The 21,434-nt window shown below is 39.6% G+C and overlaps 1 protein-coding gene across 5 annotated transcripts in view; it reads right to left on the reverse strand.

The window, feature by feature from the left end:
• Positions 1-21,434, reverse strand: part of VPS13C (vacuolar protein sorting 13 homolog C) — a 201,835-nt gene that overhangs the window by 152,774 nt on the left and 27,627 nt on the right. For 3 of the 5 annotated variants that reach the window (XR_007910408.2, XM_051822342.2, XM_051822344.2), the window contains exons 6-14: positions 21,209-21,271; positions 15,578-15,643; positions 15,200-15,309; positions 13,100-13,159; positions 10,490-10,549; positions 9,291-9,371; positions 8,154-8,211; positions 3,879-4,006; positions 1,458-1,564 (exon numbers count right to left, since the gene is read on the reverse strand). Coding sequence is in view for 4 of the 5 variants with exons in the window: in XM_051822342.2 (XP_051678302.2) it covers positions 1,458-1,564; positions 3,879-4,006; positions 8,154-8,211; positions 9,291-9,371; positions 10,490-10,549; positions 13,100-13,159; positions 15,200-15,309; positions 15,578-15,643; positions 21,209-21,271 (733 nt within the window). In the remaining variant the exon portion in view is untranslated. The remainder of the gene's footprint in view (positions 1-1,457; positions 1,565-3,878; positions 4,007-8,153; positions 8,212-9,290; positions 9,372-10,489; positions 10,550-13,099; positions 13,160-15,199; positions 15,310-15,577; positions 15,644-21,208; positions 21,272-21,434) is intronic. The other 2 variants (XM_051822343.2, XM_051822345.2) reach the window with 1 other exon arrangement.

Below are 21,434 nucleotides of genomic sequence, written 5' to 3' on the forward strand. Positions count from 1 at the left end.
GGATCAGCGCAGTGCGCCGGCCGCAGTGCGCTGGCCGCGGCGGCCATTGGAGGGTGAACCAACGGCAAAGGAAGACCTTTCTCTCTGTCTCTCTCTCTCACTGTCCACTCTGCCTGTCAAAAAAAAAAAAAAAAGGCAAGAAAAGAGCTTCTTCCTAATTTTTAAAATTTTCATTAATATAAAGAGAATAGATTTGACATATTTCATAGACACAATTCTAAGATAACCATACTTTCCTGCCATTCTACCTTCCTGAATCTCCCTCCTTTTTTTAAATTTCTGTAATAACATACTTTCAATTTACTTAATAATCACAGGCTTAATGCACCACTAACCATAATGTCCAACAAGTAAAAAATAGAAAGACCACTGTTCCACAAGAATAGAGACAAGGATTATAAATAATAAACAAGTTTTGACGTTTTAGATCTCACATTGTCAAGTTTTTGTTCTTAACGTTCATTCTATAAGAGCTCAATAATAACATTTCAATTCTCCAGTATAATTCTACGGCTTAAGGAGTTACTTCTGGGGCCGGCACTGTGACACAGTGGGTTAATCCTAAACCTGCGGTGCCGGCATCCCATATGAGCGCCGGTTCTAGTCCTGGCTGCTCCTCTTCCAATCCAGCTCCCTGCTATGGTCTGGGAAAGCAGTAGAAGATGACCCAAGTGCTTGGGCCCCTTCACTCATGTGGGAGATGGGGAAGAAGCTCCTGGCTCCTGGTTTCAGATCGGCACGGCTCCAGACATTGCAGCCATTTGGGGAGTGAACCAGCAGATGGAAGACCTCTCTCTCTCCTCTCCCTCTCACTGTCTGTAACTCTACCTTTCAAATAAATAAATAAAATTAAAAAAAAATAAAATAAAAGGAGTAACTTCCAAGAAGAGAGAATGCCAAAGCAAAATGACAAGGGAAGACACAACACAAACAATAGTCATGTCCTGCATAACGATGGACTGCATATGACAGTGCTCCCACAAGACTGTGTAATCTAATGATAAGCTCGTCATCTCGCTGGGTGAGTGCAGTATCCACCGTCCCCAAAAGATGCATTTCTCAGAACATGCTTCCAGCATGAAGCAATTCACTACCGAGTCCATGTAGGAGGCTGACTGATAAGACTTCTTTTAAAATGTTAAAAGTCTTGAATTCTAAGAATTTGGGAATCCAGGAAGGAGAGTACAAGAGTGTTTATCAAGTAACATGAACCTTTAAGGATATTTCAAAAAGACTATGAAAAAACAGAATTAAAAGTTTTTGTGCAAATCTATGAAGAGTTGCTTCTTAACTTTACATGAACTGTTTTAATCTCCCATGAATAAAAGATATTCCCTTCTTGTCTATTAAAGAAAGAAGGGGCCAGACTACACAACTTCAAAGGTCTCTTGACTCTGAGTGTACTGAAGTATACATTTATATATTTCTCACAAAATTAAAAACAAATTCTAACTCACCATTGTCGGCTATTGGTATGAAGTGGCACATAAGGCTTATATTTCCTGTAAGGGGCATTTCTAATCATATAATCTACTGACTCCAAAAGGTCAATCATACTTAAGTACTGTAAAAACAAAAACAAAATTATGTTCTTTACATTACACACAGGAATAAAGGTCAAATTTTACTCCATTTTCCAACTATTGAGATACCAAATACCCTGAACAATGTTGACTGCAAACTCTGTAACATGCTGTAATCAATCAACTTCAATACACTCTCAATTATATAATTGATGAAGTTTAATACACTATCAATTATAAGTTGTACCATAATTTTTTGGTTCCACTACAAAAGAAACCAGTGTCATCGATTAAATTGTTATGTCATCGATATTATACAGCCTATTTTCAGGTATGTTAAAATGTGATATAAATGTACATCTTAGAAACAATGAGACACAGTATCTGATAATAGTCCTATTTCTAAAAGTATTTTTCCTCTAGACCACTATTTCAGCCAAGGCTAACAATGAACTGATTTTCCAATTATTCCCAAAAATTACTGCCTAACAGAACCAAGGAAATGACATTTAAGCACCCATCTCACCACCAACACAGAAACTCTGTGTGGATCTGATAAGCAGCTCAAAATTGAAGGAAAAACATCCAGAGAGAGATAGTGAGGCCACAGGGAGCTGGAGAAAGCTTCCTCCCCACAACCTCTCTCAACGCAATTTTAGCTAAGTATTACTTACCGTGTGAGCGATTCAGCACCTGAAATATTCTAGACAGGACTTAAATGCTTTGTAAACATAAAACATACTCCAGATTAAAGACTTAATGGAAGAAAAGGAATACAAAATGTTTCATAATTTTTATAACGATTACATGTCAAAATGATACTACTGCAGGAATGTTAGCTTAAATAAAATGTTATTAAAGTTAATGCCACCTGTTTTTGACTTTGCTACTGTATCTTCTAGAAAATCTGCAATTACAAAACAACTTGCATTTTATTTTTAATGTACATCAGTGTGCCAAAAGCTTAATTATCTAAATTTCTTGCCTTCATTTCACCTATAATCTTCCAACTCTTTTCTCAAATTCCCCAGGCTGCTCCACTTCTGATCCAGCTCTCCACTATGGCCTGGGATAGCCGCAGAAGATGGCCCAAGTCCTTGGGCCCCTGCACCCACACGGGAGACCTGGAGGAAGCTCCTGGCTCCTAGCTTCAGATCAACCAACTCCGGCCCTCGTGGCCAACTGGGGAGTGAACCAGCAGATGGAAGAAATCTTTCTCTACCTCTACCTCTCTGTAACATTTAAGATACAACTGCAAATTCAATAGAAATAATGTCATTCACTACAGTTTGATAAGATTTTCCCACCATTTAGGGAAAAAATTAGATAAAAGTAAGTTATTTCTGAAACTTGAAGTTTATTTTCTTGCAAAAATAAACAAAGTTTATTTTTCAATAAAATCTCAACATAATGAAGTGAATGAACCACCAGACCATTAGAGAAGGAATAATTATTAAGAACAGAGAAAGCCAGGGCCAGTGCTGTGGCTCAGCGGGTTAACTCCCCAGCCTGAAGCGCCAGCATCCCATAGGATGCCGGTTCTAGTCCCAGCTGCTCCTCTTCAGATCCAGCTCTCTGCTATGGCCTGGGAAAGCAGTAGAAGATGGCCTAAGTCCTTGGGTCCCTGCACCCACGTGGGAGACCCGGAAGTGTGGGGAGCAATCCGGACTAGACTAAGTTACTCGAATTAAGACTTATTCTATGCATCTGCTCTCCCACAATATGGCGCTGGGAGAGAAGTAAACAGCTTCCGCGCAGCTGCCTCCAGTTCAACTAATAAACTGTAGGACTTGCTCCTGATTGGAGAGCAGCGTACTCGGTGTGTGGGCAGCCGAGTTGGGATTGGCGGAGGAGGACTATAAAGGAGGAGAGAGACGGCATGCACCAGGAACATCTATGGGGAACATCTAAGGGAACCCGTGCAGCCCCCGAGAAAGCCGGCCGGCGGTGTGCCGCTCCCCTGCGGAAGTGGGGAATGCGGCCAGGGGGAACTGCCCTTCCACGGAGGTGGAAGGGATAGTAGCCAACCCGGGAAGAACCAGCAGAAACCCGGGGAGGGCCGAGCAGACGAAAGAACAGCGCAGGGTCCTGTGTTGCTCCTCCACGAAGACGGGGAGCGACACGGAAGAAGCTCCCGGCTCCTAGCTTCGGTTCAGCGCAGCTCTGGCCATTGCGGCCAATTGGGGAGTGAACCATCAGATGAAAGATCTCTCTCTCTCTCTCTGCCTCTCCTTCTCTCCCTGTGTAACTCTGACTTCCAAATAAATAAATAAATCTTAAAAAAAAAAAAAAACAAACACAGAGAAAGTCAACACCGAAAGTTACTCCAGGTTAAAATGTCCACCTGAATCTCACCTGAGGCTTGGTCAACTCAATGGCAATATTTTGCACTTCTATGTTCCCATCCAGTTTGGGTGTTTTGAGTTCATTTTCTGCGTAAGGATTCATGTAGAGTTTTGCAGAGGCTGATAATGGCTGGAAAACTGACATCACATGGGAAGACGTAAGACATTTACATGTTCTTTCACACAAACAGCTGTAAACAATTATGAGAACACTGCTACTCCAAAACTAAAAAGAAATGATCAAAACTGTGTCTAACAATGTCTCTACAAGGAAAGTATTTAAGCATCTATTTATCTACATAATACCAACTGTTAACTTCAATAAAGTGAAGAAGAAACTAGAGCTTATTCTTGGTAACAAACGTACAAAACACAATCTACTCCTGGTTATTCACAGAATGTGTAAAATTAGGCTTGCCTTCCTCGCCATTTTATTACTCATTAAAAATACTGGCTCCTGGCTTTGGCTTGGCCTAGCCCCAGCAAGCCACTGTAGCCATCTGGGGAGTGAACCAGCAGATAGAAGATCAATCAATCGATCAATCTCTCTCTTTCTCTGTCTGCCTTTGAAGTAAATAAATAAATATTAAATAAAAAAATACTACTACGGGCACAGGTGTTTGACAGATTCAGGCGCCACTTGGGATGCTCACATCCCGTATCAGAGTCCTTGGGTGCAACTCCTGACTCTATTTCATATCCAGCTTCCTGCTAATGTGCACCCTGTGAGGCAGCAGATGATGGCTCCAGTACATGGGTTCCTGTCACCTACGTGAGGGACCCAGAAAGGGTTCCAAGCTCCTGGCTTCAGCCTGACCCAGCCATGGCTATTACAGACATTTGGGGAACAAATCAACAGATGGGAGATTTCTTTCTCCCTCTTTCTTGGACTTTCAAACAACTTCTTTATTTTTTTTTTAAGATTTATTTTATTTATTTGAAAGGCAGAAATACAGAGAGAGGCAAAAGTCTTCCATCTGCTGGTTCACTCCACAAATGGCCACAATGGCCAGAGCCAGGCCAATCTGAAGCCAGGAGCCTCTTCTGGGTCTCCTACATGGTTGCAGGGGCCCAAGCACCTCAGCCATCCTCCATTGCTTTCCCAGGCCATAAGCAGAGAGCTGGATGGGAAGAGGAGCAGCCAGGACATGAACTGGTGCCTATATAGGATACCAGCACCACAGGCAGAGGCTTAGCCCACTACACTACAGCATCGGCCCCAAGGTGATAAATTTTAATTTGAATAGTATTAATATTATAGAAACTGTGGAACCTTATGGTAAATACAATTTGTGTAAGATTGTACAAAAATTTCAACTGTATTTATAAATAGAAAAATGCCTAAGAATGATCTTGTAGGTTTTTCTGAACTAATTTTCTCATCAATGAGATAAATGCTGTAACAAAACTATCAGCATTTGAAACATTGAAATTGAAATGAAAAGCATTGAAAACATTATGTAGTAGTAAGTAAAGCTGCCACCTGCAATGCTGGCATTCCATATGTCGACCAGTTTGAGTCTTGGCTGCTCTACTTGCAATCCAGCTCTCTGCTATGGCCTGGGAAAGCAGCAGCAGATGGCCCAAGTCCTTGGGCCCCTGCACCCACGTGGGAGACCCGGAAGAAGCTCCTGGCTCCTGGCTTCAGATCAGCGCAGCTCTGGCCAATGCAGCCATTTGGGGAGTGAACCAGTGGATGGAGGACTTTTCTGTCTCTCTGCCTCAGTCTCTCTGTATCTCTGCCTTTCAAGTAAATAAATAAATTTTGAAAAAAAAAAAAAAACAAAACACTGCCAACATTAAACACAAGGCTGTATGAACATAAGAGAAAGAAGCAACTGTCATCCCCAATGGCTGTAGAAGAGGAAAAGAACAGTGAATCAGAGTTAATATGGAATATGGGAGAACACAGTAGTCAGGGCTGAGAATAACAATGGGGTACACAAAATAAAACAAAAACAAAAAGCTTCTTTAGACTAAAACTGAAATGGAGAAAGCAACTGGGATTAATGAATAAATAAGCAGGCAGCTTTGTCAGAGATCTACTTTTAAAATAAAGGTGAGGCCGAAAAGAAACAGAAAGGCTCACTTTAAAAAATGTCTAGAGTTCTCCTTGGAATTTACCCAAAGGAAATTAAATTGGCAAACAAAAAAGCTGTCTGCACATTAATGTTTATTGCAGCTCAATTCACAATAGCTAAGACCTGGAACCAACCCAAATGCCCATCAACAGTAGACTGGATAAAGAAATTATGGGACATGTACTCTATAGAATACTATACAGCAGTCAAAAACAATGAAACCCAGTTATTTGCAACAAGATGGAGGAGTCTGAAAAACATCATGCTGAGTGAACTAAGCCAGTCCCAAAGGGACAAATATCATATGGTCTCCCTGATCGGCAACAACTAACTGAGCACCAAAGGGGAAACCTGTTGAAGTGAAATGGACACTATGAGAAACAGTGACTTGATCAGCTCTTGTCCTGACTGTTGATGTACAATGTAATACTTTATCCATGTTAGTATTTTTTTTGTTCTAGTACTATTGGTTGAACTCTGTAATTAACACACAATTATTCTTAGGTGTTTAAATTTTAACTGAAAAGTGATCCCTGTTAGGAATTTGGAAAACATTATGCTGAGTGAAATAAGCCAGTCCCAAAGGGACAAATATCATATGTTCTCCCTGATCAGTGACAACTAACCGAACACCAAAAAGGAAACCTGTTCAAGTGAAATGAACACTATGAGAAACGGTGACTTGATCAGCCCTTGCCCTGACTGTTGATGAACAACTTAATACGTTATCCCTCTTAGTATTTTTTTATGTTTGTTCTACTTAATACTTTTGGTTGAATACTGTAATCAATACACAGTTATTCTTAAGTGTTGAAACTTAACTGAAAAGTGATCGCTGTTAAATATAAGAGTGGGAATAAGAGAGGGAAGAGATGTGCAATTTGGGACATGCTCAAGCTGACTTGCCCCAAATGGTAGAGTTAGAAACATACCAGGGGGTTTCAATTCAATCCCATCAAGGGGGCATGTACCAATGCCATCTCACTAGTCCCAGTGATCAATTTCTGTTCACAATTGATCATAATGATAGGACTAAGAGCCAAAGGGATCACATAAACAAGAATAGTGTCTGCAAATACTAACTGATAGAATAAAAAAGGGAGAGAACGATCCAACATGGGAAGCGAGATACACAGCAGACTCATAGAATGGCAGATGTCCTAAACAGCACTCTGGCCTCAGAATCAGCCCTTAAGGCATGTGGATCCGGCTGAAAAGCCCATGAGAGTATTTCAGGCATGGAAAGCCAAGACACTCTGAGGAAAAAAATGACCTAAATGAAAGATCTCCGCGAGTGAGATCCCAGTGGAAAGAACAGGTCATCAAAGAAGGAGGTACCTTTCTCTGAAGGGAGGAGAGAACTTCCACTTTGACTATGACCTTGTCTAAATAAGATCAGAGTCGGTGAACTCAAAAGGCTTCCATAGCCTTGGAAACTCATGACAAGAGCCTAGGGTGATTACTGATGCCATAAACAAGAGTGTCAATTTGTTAAGTCAACAACAGGAGTCACTGTGCACTTACTCCTCATGCAAGATCTCTGTCCTTAATGTGCTGTACAGTGTGATTTAATGCTATAACTAGTACTCAAACAGTATTTTTCACTTTGTGTTTCTGTGTGGGTGCAAACTGTTGAAATCTTTACTTAATATACGCTAAACTGATCTTCTGTATATAAAGAGAATTGAAATTGAATCTTGATGTCAATGGAAGGGGAGAGGAGCGGGAAAGGGGAGGGTTGCAGGTGGGAGGGAAGTTATGGGGGGGGAAGCCATTGTAATCCATAAGCTGTACTTTGGAAATTTGTATTCATTAAATAAAAGTTAAAAAAAAAATGTCTAGAGTTGCTGGTTTGTCTAAACACCACAATAGTGACCTCACTAGGAGTAATCTAGACACCATAATTTTCTCAGTTATCTAAAAAATCAAAGAACAAAAACCTAAATCCTATATCAAAGAAAATGGCTAATACGTATGAAGAAAACATGGAGGTCAAAGCAGGATGCAAGGAGTGAGCTACAGCTACACTAACCTTTTTTCTCTTACTCTCCTAAATGGAGAGTTATGTTGCATCACAAAACTAAGGTATAAAATTAATATGTTCTGCTTGTGAAAGCAAATTTATCATAAAAAGTACACTACAAGCAAGTATTAAATGCCATGTTTCTTCCTGTAACATGAAATAAACGTTGATAATTACTTACCATATTGATGGTTTGGGGGTATATTTCTACTTGTAAGAATTTCACTTTTCAGCTGATCCTAAATGAAAAATTAAAATTTTATGAGAAGGAAAATGAAAATGCACACATATTCACCACACACACACCAAAAAAAACTGGTTCTTATGTCAGTATCTTTATCTTTTTTACTACTAGCCTATATAAAGAATACACTATACAATAAAGATAAATTTTATTAATATATAGATTCAAAATACCTAGAAACAATATTATAAATACTGTATTCCTCTCTGATTCTTAAAAAGATTTGTTTTTTTGGGCTCTTTAATTTTATTTAAGGTATACAAATTTCATGTATTTCATAGATACAGATACTTAGATACATAGATACAGTGATACTTCCCACTCTAACTTCCCTCCTGCCCACGCATTCTTTTTCCTCCTCCCTCTCCTATTCCCACTCTTAATTTTTAGAAAGATCTATTTTCAGTTTACTTTATACTCATAAAATTAACTCTACAATAAGTAAAGAGTTCAACAAATAAAAAATGAAGAAAAAAAACACTGTTCCTCAACAAGAGACAAGGACTATAAACAATCATTGAATCTCAAGAAGATTAGTTACAGTATCTTTCTGAAAAATACAAGACAGAATCTTGAAATTAATCCAGTTCAGAGAATTCAACCATTCTTCCTTTTACCTATAAGTAAAAAAAGATGACTAAGACTGGCTTAGCATATTCAGATTGTAATCTTCAACTACTCAGGGAATCATCAGAATGCTTAAAACAACTGCCAACATATATGCTTTATCTGATAAACTATCATCATTAACAATACTCTTGATCATTCTCATACCAAATACCATAACGTAACAAGAATGCCATCAAAACAAATGTAAACAAACTAAATGCAGTTTTAATTCAATAGTATAGATTCTCAAATCAATGTCTAGTGATTAATTTCTCAAAGATCTTCAAAAACAAAACTGCTTTTTTGAAGATACAGATTAGATTCCAAAAAATGTTCCTAATGCACATTATCATTTAGTGGCACTCAGGTTAAACAAATGACTGGCATCTTGTCCTCACTCAGGACCTCTTCTGTTCAGCAAACCCAGGAGTCTGTTTAGCTCTTCCAGGTCTAAGTGGGAATTACCAAGATCCGCTCCCTTGATCCCCGGTAGGACATGCTGCAGTTCACGTTCCAGTAAGCACTGAGGCTATCAAGTTTTATAAGCTAAAAAAGAGAAATGAAGGCCATCAAGCAACACACTGAAAATGTTATGAATCAACATTAAAAAGTACTCTCATGTTCACTAAACTGCCATTTTGAACTCTCAAAGGAAAAATATAATACACATACGAGGGGGAGGGGAATATTCATGTTATTCATAGACTTTATAATTAACAATTGCTAAACTGATTCTAGGGACACAATTTCCAATAGGTCTACTTATTCAATTATCAAATATTTATTGATAATTTAGCATTTAACAGAACTTGTAAATGCCTTGCTGAATAAGAAAGACATGATCCCTCCAGCAGATGTGAATGACTGTCACAAGAGGAGGGACAGCAGAAAGGATTCTATAATTAACAAGGCGGGAAAGCTACATACTAAATAACACAGCTTTTACAACGTCACAGTATCTATTAGCATATTTAATGCATTGTGAAGTCCTGTAGTTTAAAACAATATGAGGGGCGGTACTGTGGTGCAGTGGGTTAAAGCCCCAGCCTGCAGCACCACCATCTCATATAGGGCCGGTTCAAGTCCTGGCTGCTCCACTTCCAATCCAGCTCCCTGCTAGTGTGTCTGGGAAAGCAGTGGAAGGTGGCCCAACTCCTTGGGCCCCTACACCCACACTGGAGACCCAGAAGAAGCTCCTGGCTTTGGATCGGCTCAGTTCCAGCCATTGTAGCCATATGGGGAGTGAACCAGTGGATGGAAGACCTCTCTCTCTCTCTGCCTCTGCCTTTCAAATAAATAAAATAAATCTTCAAAAAAAAAAAAAAATGAAGCACACTGTTTAATCATGTATAACTGAGTACTTTACTTATTAATCTTATGCGACTGGAGAATGCTTTTTCTGCAACATCTAACAAGACCTCAATAACACCATTTGGCATATACAAATCTTGTCCAGTTTCTTCATTTCACAGTGAAGAATCTAAGCCTCACAGTAGGGAATTTTTATAGAAGGTTGCCTGGTTAGTAAGACACAGAGTCTAAGCCAAACCCCAGACTTTCAACTCAGTACAATGGCATGCTCTGCTGCATCACAGTTTCTTCCAGAAAAATATTTGCACTTAGGAAGCTAACAAGAAATTTTTATTTTAACAATAATATAATACCTTGTATATAATTTTTTCTTCTTCATTTAATATGCATGGTGTCCAATGTTCATTTGTAGTCTGAAGAAAAAAGACAGTAATTGTGAAATGTGGTCTATATGCCACAAAATAGTGCTCTAATATTTGTAAACTATAGCAAAAGTTTAGTAAGAAAAGACATCTAGCTAATGTTGGCTGTTAGCTATGTTTCTTTACATATTTCCAAGTACATGGCAAAAATCTAAGAAAAAATTGAAAATAAAAGAACAAGAGGACCGAATTCATTCAGAAAATAACTAACAAGGCTACTATGTGTCTAGACTGTGGAAAGAATAAGTATGAATAAAAACAGTGCTGGCCTACACACTACTGAAGAAGCCACACATCCTCTTAAAAAGAAACTGATGAACTGTGAAGGAGGAAGGAAGCTGGCAGAGGACAGAAAGCACAGCATGACCATGTTTCCAGAAAGAGCAGACAGCAGTGCCAAAATACTAAACTTAAATAAGGGCATTACTGATGAACGGGTTAAACAGAGTTTCAGAGTAGCATAACAGTCAAAGTACAGAGGGTAAGGAGTCAACAGAAGGTACAGAAAGAACAAAGGCAGAAAATTCTCTCCAAAGGTCTAGCTGGAAAGAGAAGATAAAGAGAAGGAAGCAGTCAGATGGAACCTGGGGGATAGGGTGGGGGAAGGGGTGGTTAAAAGAGACTTTTTTATTTTGTTGTAAAGAACAAGACCTCAAGGTATTTAAATGCTTACACAGAGTAGAGAGAGATATAGGAGAGAGAAATTATGAAAGAAGGAACAGAGGGAGGAGGGGAGGCTGGGTGTGGGGAGCAACTCGGACTAGACTAAGTTACTGGAATTAAGACTTATTCTATGCATCTGCTCTCCCACAATATGGCGCTGGGAGAGGAGGAAACAGCTTCTACACAGCTGCCTCCAGTTCAACCAATAAACAGCAGGACCTGCTCCTGATTGGAGGAGAGCAGCGTACTCGGCGTGTGGGTAGCAGAGTTGGGAATGGTGGAAGGACTATAAAGGAGGAGAGAGACAACATGCACCAGGAACATCTAAGGGGAACATCTATCTGAAGGAACACCTGTGCAGCCCCCGAGAGAGCCGGCCGGTGGTGTGCTGCTCCCCTGCGGAAGTGGGGAAAGTGGCCAGGGGGAACCGCCCTTCCATGGAGGTGGAAGGGACGGCAGCCAACCCGGGGAGGGCCGAGCAGACGAAAGAACAGCGCAGGGTCCTGTGTCGTTCCTCCACGAAGACAGGGAGCGACATAATGGTGCCGAAACCCGGGAAGAACCAGCAGCAAACCCGGGCAGGGCCGAGCAGACAAAAGAACAGCACAGGGTCCTGTGTCGTTCCCCCACGAAGAGGGGGAGCGACAGCTGGGAGGCTAGAGGCTAGAAAGGAATAGTTGAGATCCAGAGCAGAAGAAAGATTACCTTAGATCTAGTACGATTATAATTCGGAAGGAGAAAACAAGTAGGTTAGCTGTTTCTGTTACTCTTCTAGCCACTGTAGTAGCTGAAGCAGAAAATAAATGAGCCAGACAATGTGCCAAGTGCTTTACACAAACTATGGCATTTAATCAATACTAAAAGATAGGTGCTATTGTATCACTGAATGTAGTTTCTTTCCCTACTGAGGCCCTACCCACGCAACTATTCATAAAGGCAAACCCATAACAGGTATGATTTATTGTTCACTGCCCTTAACTTTAAATGTATATAAGTGAATCACATATTTTGTGCAACAGAAAAACCCAATTTCTTTTCTCTTTCTTCACTACAACATGTTACCTACAATTTATTTGCCCATAATAGGAAAAAAAAATGCCCTGCCTGTATATACACAACTCCCTATCTTTAAAAGATATTTAAGGGGGTCGGCGCTGTGGCACAGTGGGTTAATCCTCCACCTGAGGCACCAGCATCCCATATGGGCACCGGTTCAAGACCTCTGATCTGGCTCTCTGCTATGGCCTGGGAAGGGAATAGAGGGTGGCCTGAGCGCTTGGGCTCCTGCACTTATGTGGGAGACCCGGAGGAAGATCCTGGTTCCTAGCTGAGGATCAGCTCAGCTCCAGCTATTGTGGCCATTTGGGGAGTGGACCAGCAGATAGAGGACCTTTCTCTCTGTCTCTCCCTCTCACTGTCAGTAACTCTACCTCTCAAATAAATAAATAAAGCCTTTTTTTTTAAAAAAAAAAAAAAGATACTTAAGAAGAAAACAAACCAAATTATAAAACACTTAATCAAAATGAATTGACATACACCCCCCATAACACACAGACATGTAGCTATGTATATCTATCTATACCAGGTAAGAGTACATAACTACAAAAATTTATCTTCTTTTCCCAAATGTTTTAGATAAAGCTTTTAATTTCTATCACATTGTTTCACATTCATATTTGTTACATGGAAAGACAAAAATTATTAGAAAGTGTTAATAATAGCATCATTATGAATAGTGAACTTCTAGAAAAGCTGTACCAGATAATGCATTAAAAATATAACAGCTATTTGTAGCATTATTGATTTTAAGCAGTTCAGCCTGTGACTTCAAAATAATACAAGATCCATAGAAAATTTAAACAACAAGGCCAACATTACCAATAGACTAAGTTCTCCAAGTGTGACACCAAACGAAAGAGGTCGCTTTGGATCAGTAACCTACCAAAGAAAAGGTGACATTATATTAAATGACGGTGGGAGTGAATCCACCCACACCCAACCCTGTACAACATGCAGCGGAGTACACAAGTCAGTCACACAACCCAGCTTGGTGTGTGGAAAAGAAAGGGGAGGAAAGCAATAACATGGCCATGAGGGCCCACATCTGGTATACATCTTACACTTCTACAACATTAATATCATACTTTCCCTGGGGAACTCTTCTTACTAGAAAGCAGACTCATGACTAGGATTAAAAAGACTCCTCTCGACAAAGTTAAAAAGAGATAGTCTCCTTATGTGTATCATGAAAGATGTTCTCCCAAGATAAATAAACCAAGGTGTTACAGACAACAGTACTGCCAATAATCATTTTAAAACATTTAAGGTTTTCATGATTAGAAATGTGAACCATTGGACCGGCTTTGCAACATAGTAGGAAAGCCGCCAACTGCAATGCCAGTATCCCATATTATTTATTTATTTATTTATTTATTTTTTGACAGGCAGAGTTAGACACAGAGAGAGAGACAGAAAGGTCTTCCTTCTGTTGGTTCACCCTCCAAATGGCTGCTTCGGCCGGCACGCTGCGCCGATCCAAAGCCAGGAGCCAGGTGCTTCCCCTGGTCTCCCATGCAGGTGCAGGGCCCAACCACTTGGGCCATCCTCCACTGCCTTCCTGGGCCACAGAAGAGAGCTGGACTGGAAGAGGAGCAACTGAGACAGAATCCGGCGCCCCAACCGGGACTAGAACCCAGGGTGCCGGCACCGAAAGTGGAGGATTAGCTTAGTGAGCCACGGCGTCGGCCACCAGTATCCAATATGGACACCAGTTCATGTTTTGGCTGCTCCACTTCTGATGCAGCTCTCTCTACTAATGGCCTGGGAAAAGCATCAGAAGATGGCCCAAGTGCTTGAGTTCCTGCAACCCATGTGGGAGACTTAGAAGAAGCTCCTGGCTCCTGGCTCCTGGCTTCGGCCTGGCCCAGTCCAAGCCATTGCAGCCTTCTAAGGAGTGAACCAGCAGATCAAAGATCTGTCTGTCTCTCCCTCTCTAACACTGACTTTCAAATAAATAAAAAAAAAAATCTTTTAAAAGAAAAAAAGAAAAACGTTAATTGTCTCTTTAAGTCTTCAATTTTCTTGTTACTTCAAAATTACTGGGGTAGGCATTTGGCACAGTAGTCACCACCTGAGATGCCAATAACCCATAATGCAGTGCCTGGTTTTGAGGTCCAGCTACTTGGCTTCCAATCCAGCTTCTTGCTAGTGCACACTTTGGGAGGCAGCTTAAGCTGTTGCCACCCAAATGGAAGACAAGCATTAAATTCTAGGTACCTGGCTTCAGCCTGGCCCAGCCCTGGATGTTTCAGAAACCCAGTAAGTGAACCACTGAATGGAAAATCTCTGTCTCTCTGTCTTTCAAACAAAATGGAAAAAAAAAAATTATACCATATTAGGAAAAACTCTGGATTCTTTTTTAAGGATTTTTTATGTACTTGAAAGGAAGTGTTAAACAGAGAACGTAACAGAGAGAGAGCTCTTCCATCTGCTGGTTCACTCCCCAGACAGCTGCAATGGTAGGGGCTGGGCCAGGCTGAAGCTATGAGCCTATAACACCATCCGGGTCTCCCACATAAGTGAAGGGGTCCAAGCACTTGGTCCATCCTCCACTGCTTTCCAAGCACTTTAGCAGGGAGCTGGATGGGAAGTGGAGCAGCCAGGACTGCAACCGGCACTCATGGGATGGCAGCATCGCAGGTGGTGGCTTACCTTTCTGCACCACTCCAGCCCCAAGATTCTTAATATTTAATGTCTTCAATTCCTTTATCTAAAATCTTCCAATATTAAGCTTCTACTCAGTTTCTAAATGGTATATAATTTATGATCTTCACAGTGATTAAAACTGTACCAAAATGTACACTATTATTCTTTTAGACATTTTTAAAGATGTTTAAAAATCATAAAAAATGGTATGGTCATGAGGGGGCTCTGTGACACAGTGGATTCATATAAACCAAATAAATTGAGGTTACTTACATCATCTTCATATTTAATGTGAATGTCTGTGATTTTTACTTGTACATTTTTTATTATTTGAGTTGCCAATTTTTCAAAAAATGTATCTTTTTTTGCTTCTTTTGGCTTATCTATAAAAAAACAAAAAAAAAACAACTTCAGGAGTTGAAATTCTCACATACCTTACCATCAATGATCAAAGGAGAGCTAAGGCATACTTGATGAAAATGACCACCTATTTTAGGGTCTTTTAGATTTACTTCAGATTTTATATACATTTGCAACTTTAAACTTATTTTTGAGTTACATTGTAATCTAACATTCATTTTCACCTTCCAAGACAGAAAGCAAGTGGCAATGTGTATAAACAACACATGGCATAAAAACTACTTTACCTACCTTTTGAGCGATCAAGACCTTTAAAACGTTTCTTAAAATGTTTTTTGTGCTTTTTACGTTTACGTCCTTCTCAGTGGAAGCATTTTAGTGAGAAAAGGATAAAATTCAAGTTAGCAGACTAGAGGACAGAAAACAAGAGAATTCTTCCTGACAGCAAATTCTGATACAAGTAACCTTATCTTATTCTAAACTGACCTGTTACTTCAATACAAACACAAACTCACAAGCTTGCATCTGTCTAGAATAACCTTCTTCAGTAAAGATTAACCTTCTTTAATCTAGAAAATAGCTTGGCAGTTGCAATTATACAAAAATTGGGTAAAATGTCTACTTGCAACGCCCTTTATATTATTAATGACTTCACAATACAAAATTTCATTTTAATTTCAATATGGAGCCAAAATATGGGAAATGTAATAATGAGAGAATATAAAACTTTCAGAGGAAAGTTTTCATAAATGTGAGGGAGGGACATAGAACACAAATGAAATGAATGGGCAGGTTGTGGACAGATGAATTCTTGATGACTCACCTCACAACCAAAAATATTAACTTAAGGATATGAAGTATATAAAAATGGCAAAAAAAAAAAAAAAAAAAAAAACCCAACACTGAATTAGCTGAGTACTCTTGTTAAAACTTCATCCTTTTTCATTTGGTATTTCTTCACTACGTTTTGGTATAACCCAACTTTCTTCACACTGAACTACGTACTAGGCATCACATCCAGTCTGAACTTCTGAAGCAGTCTCTGTTTCATTTGCTGGCCTCTGGACTCCAGCCTCACCTCTACCCTCTGTACTACTACCTGACAGATCTTCTAAAATGCTAGTCATCAACTCAATCTCTTGTTCAAAATTATTAAAAGGCTCTCCCTTCAGAGGCTGGCATTGTGGCATAGCAGGTTAAGCCACAGCCAGCAACACTGGCATCCCATATGCACGCGCATTCAAGTTCCACTGCTCCACTTCTGATCCAGTTCATTGCTAATGGCCTGGGAAAGCAGTGGAAGAGGGCTCAAATCCTTGAGCCCCTGTACCCACATGGGAGACCTGGAAGAAGCTCCTGGCTCCTGGCTCTGGATCAGCCTAGCCAGCCATGGTAGCCATTTGGGGAGTTAACCAGTGAGTGAAGTATTCTCTCTCCCTCTATTGCTCTGCCTTTCAAATAAACAAACAAACAAACAAAAAAAAAACCTTAAAAAATAAATAACTAAATAAAATGCTCTCTGCAGCCCCCCAGATAAGATCACAACATGTTTGCATGACAATGACAGTCCTTTTATATGACCCCTATCTCCCTGTCCTATCTCCTGCCATTCTTCCTGCACTGGAAACCAGAGAAACAGGATTTGTACTTTCCAAAACAAGCCATACTTTCTACTGCCTAATGCCTCTCAACACATTTCATTCCATAAACTTGGAATGCCCTTCCTGAAGCTGTCCACCAGGCAAACTCCAAAGCAGCTTCCAAATCTCAGACTTAGCACTACTCACTTTGAGGCTTTCTTTAATTCCTCTAAGCAGCTCCAGGGCCAGTACCTCATACAGAATTCCAGAGAACAATGACTACTCTGTATCTGAAGTATCTGAGAAATCCTCTTGCCATCACCCAGGAGACCTTATAAGAGACTTATCAGTTTAAATGAATCCAAAAAATCCACATAATGAACATTGTAACAAAATATATACACAATTTATATTATACATATTTAAGAGAATATATGTGACATTTAGCTTGAACATTTTAATTTCTTTTTTCTTGATATATTTAGGCAAATTGTCCTGCTACAAAAATTGAGAAACAAATCCTGGATTGCAAGAATAAAACCTTAAGTTTCAAGAACAAAATGTTTACTAGATATATAACAGAATCTGGACGATGCTGATACTAAGTATTTCTTACCACACTGATAGTCCCCAACTCTGTTTCAGGCATAAATTAATACATAGAAAAAGTTCCAAAAGAAATACCATTTGAAAAGAACCAAGTTAAAAAGCCAGACTAGCCCTGGAAACTACTCCACTGCACCAGAACTTCTTTCAGAGACAGGTTCTGCTGCCTGGGTATAATCTTCATGGCTGACATCCTGACTTTCTGGTTTCACGTTTGTTCTAGCCCCTCTTCAGCCTTTAATCTCAATGCTAGATGCACCAGGCAGGTTTAAAACTCTTCTATCTCCAATACAACCTGAGCACTACATAATTCTTTCTTTGAGAAAGTTTCTCTTTAAGTAGATGAATAATAAATGTATGATGTTCAATCACACTCTAAAGCAGTTTCCAAATATTTTGTCTTCAGAATCCTTCAACACACTTAAAACCAGAAGAGCTCCATGAGCTTTTCATTTATGTGAATTAGAACTACTAATACTTTACCATACTGGAAATCAAAACTGAGAAGTGTTTTAAATGTTTACTCAATCATTTAAAAGTAAAAAATATGTATTACATGTAGTTATTAAAAGCATATTTTCTTGGGACTGACTCTGGCATAATGGGTAGAGCCATTGCCTGCAGTGCCAGCATCCCATACAGGTGCCGGTTCAAGTCCTAGCTGCTCTACTTCTAATCCAGCTCTTTGCTATGCCTGGGAAAGCAGCAGAAGATGGTCCAAGTCCTTGGGCCCCTGCACCCATGTGGGAGACCCGGAAGAAGCTCCTGGCTCCTGGCTTTGGATCAGCATGGCTCCAGCCATTGTGGTCATCTGGGGAGTGAACCAGCAGATGGAAGACCTCTCTCTCTCTGCCTCTCCTCTCTCTGCGTAAATTTTTCAAGTAAATAAATAAATCTTTAAAAAAAGTATATTTTCTTAACACAAAGTTGTCGTGAGAAAAGTGGCATGGATTTGCAATCCAGGGATTAACCTATTAAGATACTCATATGCTGTTTTAAATTTTTGATGGAAATCTTGTCTTCCTACACATATGTAATAAGAAAAGGGAGAATCATTTTCACAGCCTTTTCATGTAATCATGGATATTACATTCAAACTCAACAAGTGGTAGTTTCTTAAAATTAGTTACAATATGAAATATGACACCCTACCAATGAATCTTCAACCCCGAATTAAAATTGCCCTACACTATCTTTTAAATAGGACTTTTATACATGCCTGAGTTTTTGTTATTCATTGGTAATACAGAAATACTGATCAACTGAATTACACAAATCTTCCAAATGTTGTCACTTCATTGTTTAGTATTAAAAGTTGTACTTGTTACTATCACCATCAATCTCAACAGGAGAGTCTTTAAGTATTGACAAGCTGTCAGGCTCAAGGTGACAGATAACAGTTTTCTGAAATTCTAATTTTTCCTAATAAGTTCAAATTCTATAATTGGCAACAAATATTGCTAGTTGCTGTTGATTGAGGTTGCTTCTCTGAAGTGTCTTCCACATGCCCAAATCAGAATAATGACAGTCTGTCAGTCATTCTTTCAAGCAGAAATTGTTTTCCATCTAGAAAAGCAACTAGCTCAAAATTCAAACTGCACACCTTTCCTTGAGACAATCATTCTACTTCAATATACAGAAATGCTTTATGCATACTTTCTCTGCTGCTGCACAGAATAGTAAAGAGCTAAGTGTTCAAGAGTTGAAGTTAACTAAAATTAAAAATTCCCTACTTCATCAAGAAAACCTTTAAGTAAAACCAGCACTTGGCTGGTGGCATTTTGTTTTTCCTGTGAGTACATGGCAGTGAAAATACAAAGACTACTGCCGCGGTTAGACTCTGCTACCTTGAATCAGGCATGCTAGGACAGCCAGCAATTTTACACACCGATTTTTACACCAGCAGTGCAAATGAGAGAAAAGTGAAAAAACAAACTATCTTATTACTGTAAGCTTCAACTTTGAGAACTGCTACTCGAGAATGTATTAAAAAAAAAAAAACTGACACCAAATTAGGCAACAGACACCTAGAAACTGCAAAAGGGAAATGATCATGAAACACACATTGAGTCCTACAGACAATGGCATGCAGACACCATCAACAAAATTAACCCTTGTCATCTCAAAACCACCAACATTTACCCAGGATAGGATACCCTAAAAAAGGTGGGGGTGAGGGAATTGAATGAATTTGGTTTTCCTATATATTTATCTCTGACTGCTGCCACTCAATGAGTTTGTTGAGATACCTGAATGGGCCACTAGAACTCATGTGTATCTTAGAGGAAGGTGACTCACAGTAGGACCAGAGGCACCAACATCAGCACACAGCAATGCTTGATGCTTACTAACTCTTGGTGCACAGAATACTGTGTACTAGTAGACCTCAGACAGCTCGTTCAATTATAACCTACAAAACTGGATAATGAGCCGTGAGCATCTCCATGCTTTCATATTAAATGAAGGAAGTGAGACACATTTACTAAATGAGCAGATCTGTCAGAAGAGAAACTGCTTTCAGGGTAATTTCACCTAATGCTATGAAAAAGCCATGCAAATTCTAGTCCCGCTTGTCATAATGAACCTACCTACTAAAGAAGCTTCTAACTACAGAATTCTAATATGATGTCTATGGTTTAAATTTCCAGATAAAAATCTCACTTGCCATTTTATCAAAATAAATTTTAAGTGTGATTAAGTTACTGAACTGTTAAACAGAACATGAAATTTAATAGATCAAATCACTACTGAAAATATTTTAAATTATTTTAATGTATTTGGCATATTTCTTCACTAGGAAAGAATTTTCTTACTAGGAAGAATCCTGTGAATCCTAAAACAATTAGCCTTCTATGAAGCTGAAAAAATGCAATGTACAGGACAGTAGACCAGGGGTGCCCTCAAAGCAACTTTGCAGAGAAAACAAATCAGGCAAGATATGAGAAGAAGCTCAGAAGAGCACCTCCCATCGAAGTTCTAAAGAAAGTCTCCAAGAAAACACTTGGTTTTTCTGAGTTTTCAAAAACCACTGCAGAGGCCAGGTGAAACACCACTGCTGTGGGCGGCAGGTAAAGCCACCACTAGATGCCAGCATCCCATATGGGCACCAGTCATGTCCTGATTGCTCCATTTCCAATCCAGCTCCCTGCTAATGGCCTGGGAAAGCAGCAGGGGATGGCCCAAGTATATGTGGCCCTACCCCTCACATGGAGCTCCTGGCTTTGGCATGGCCCAGCCCTGGCTGTTGCAGCCATCTGGGGAGTGAACCAGCAGATGGAAGATCTCTTGGTCAGTCAAGGTCTCTCTCTGTGTGTGTAACTCTTTCTTTCAAATAAATAAATAAATCTTAAAAAAAAAAAAAAAAAAAAAAACCTGCTACGAGAGAGGAATTGCTTAGTTGAGAGACTCTTACTGTAGTATGGAGCTAAAATCAAAAAGGCAGTCTGAAAGTTAGCTGGGGATCAAGCTGGGTTTCACAAAGGTAGTGAATCATGTTTGTTTACCCCACAGACACCCAGCATCCAGCACCGTGCTTGCTGCAAGACACACAAATATCAGCGAATGAATGAATGAATGACTGCAGAGGCAAAGGAAATGATGGTCAGGAGGGAAACGTGAATTACATTTCCATATTTTCTACAAGGATGGCACATCATCAAACAGACCAGACTGAAAACATAACGTGGAAAAGAACACAATTTTCTGTAGGTGATCAGAATTAACCATGCATACCCACCAGGCTTGATGTCCTTGTAAACAAAGTTTTCCAAGCCATATATGAACTCCCCTGAATGTGCGCCTGCATCCGCATGGCAGCAATAACCAAAACGCAAAGTATTTAAAAGACACCTTTAATTTCACATGTAAAACATGCCTAAACTTAATTCAAAGAATTAGAACTCAAGTAACAGGACAACTACAATTTAGCAACACCAAAACTATTTATATCTAAGGAAATATTC

This window comes from Oryctolagus cuniculus, chromosome 12 (assembly GCF_964237555.1).
Source record: "Oryctolagus cuniculus chromosome 12, mOryCun1.1, whole genome shotgun sequence".
Lineage (NCBI taxonomy): Eukaryota > Metazoa > Chordata > Mammalia > Lagomorpha > Leporidae > Oryctolagus > Oryctolagus cuniculus.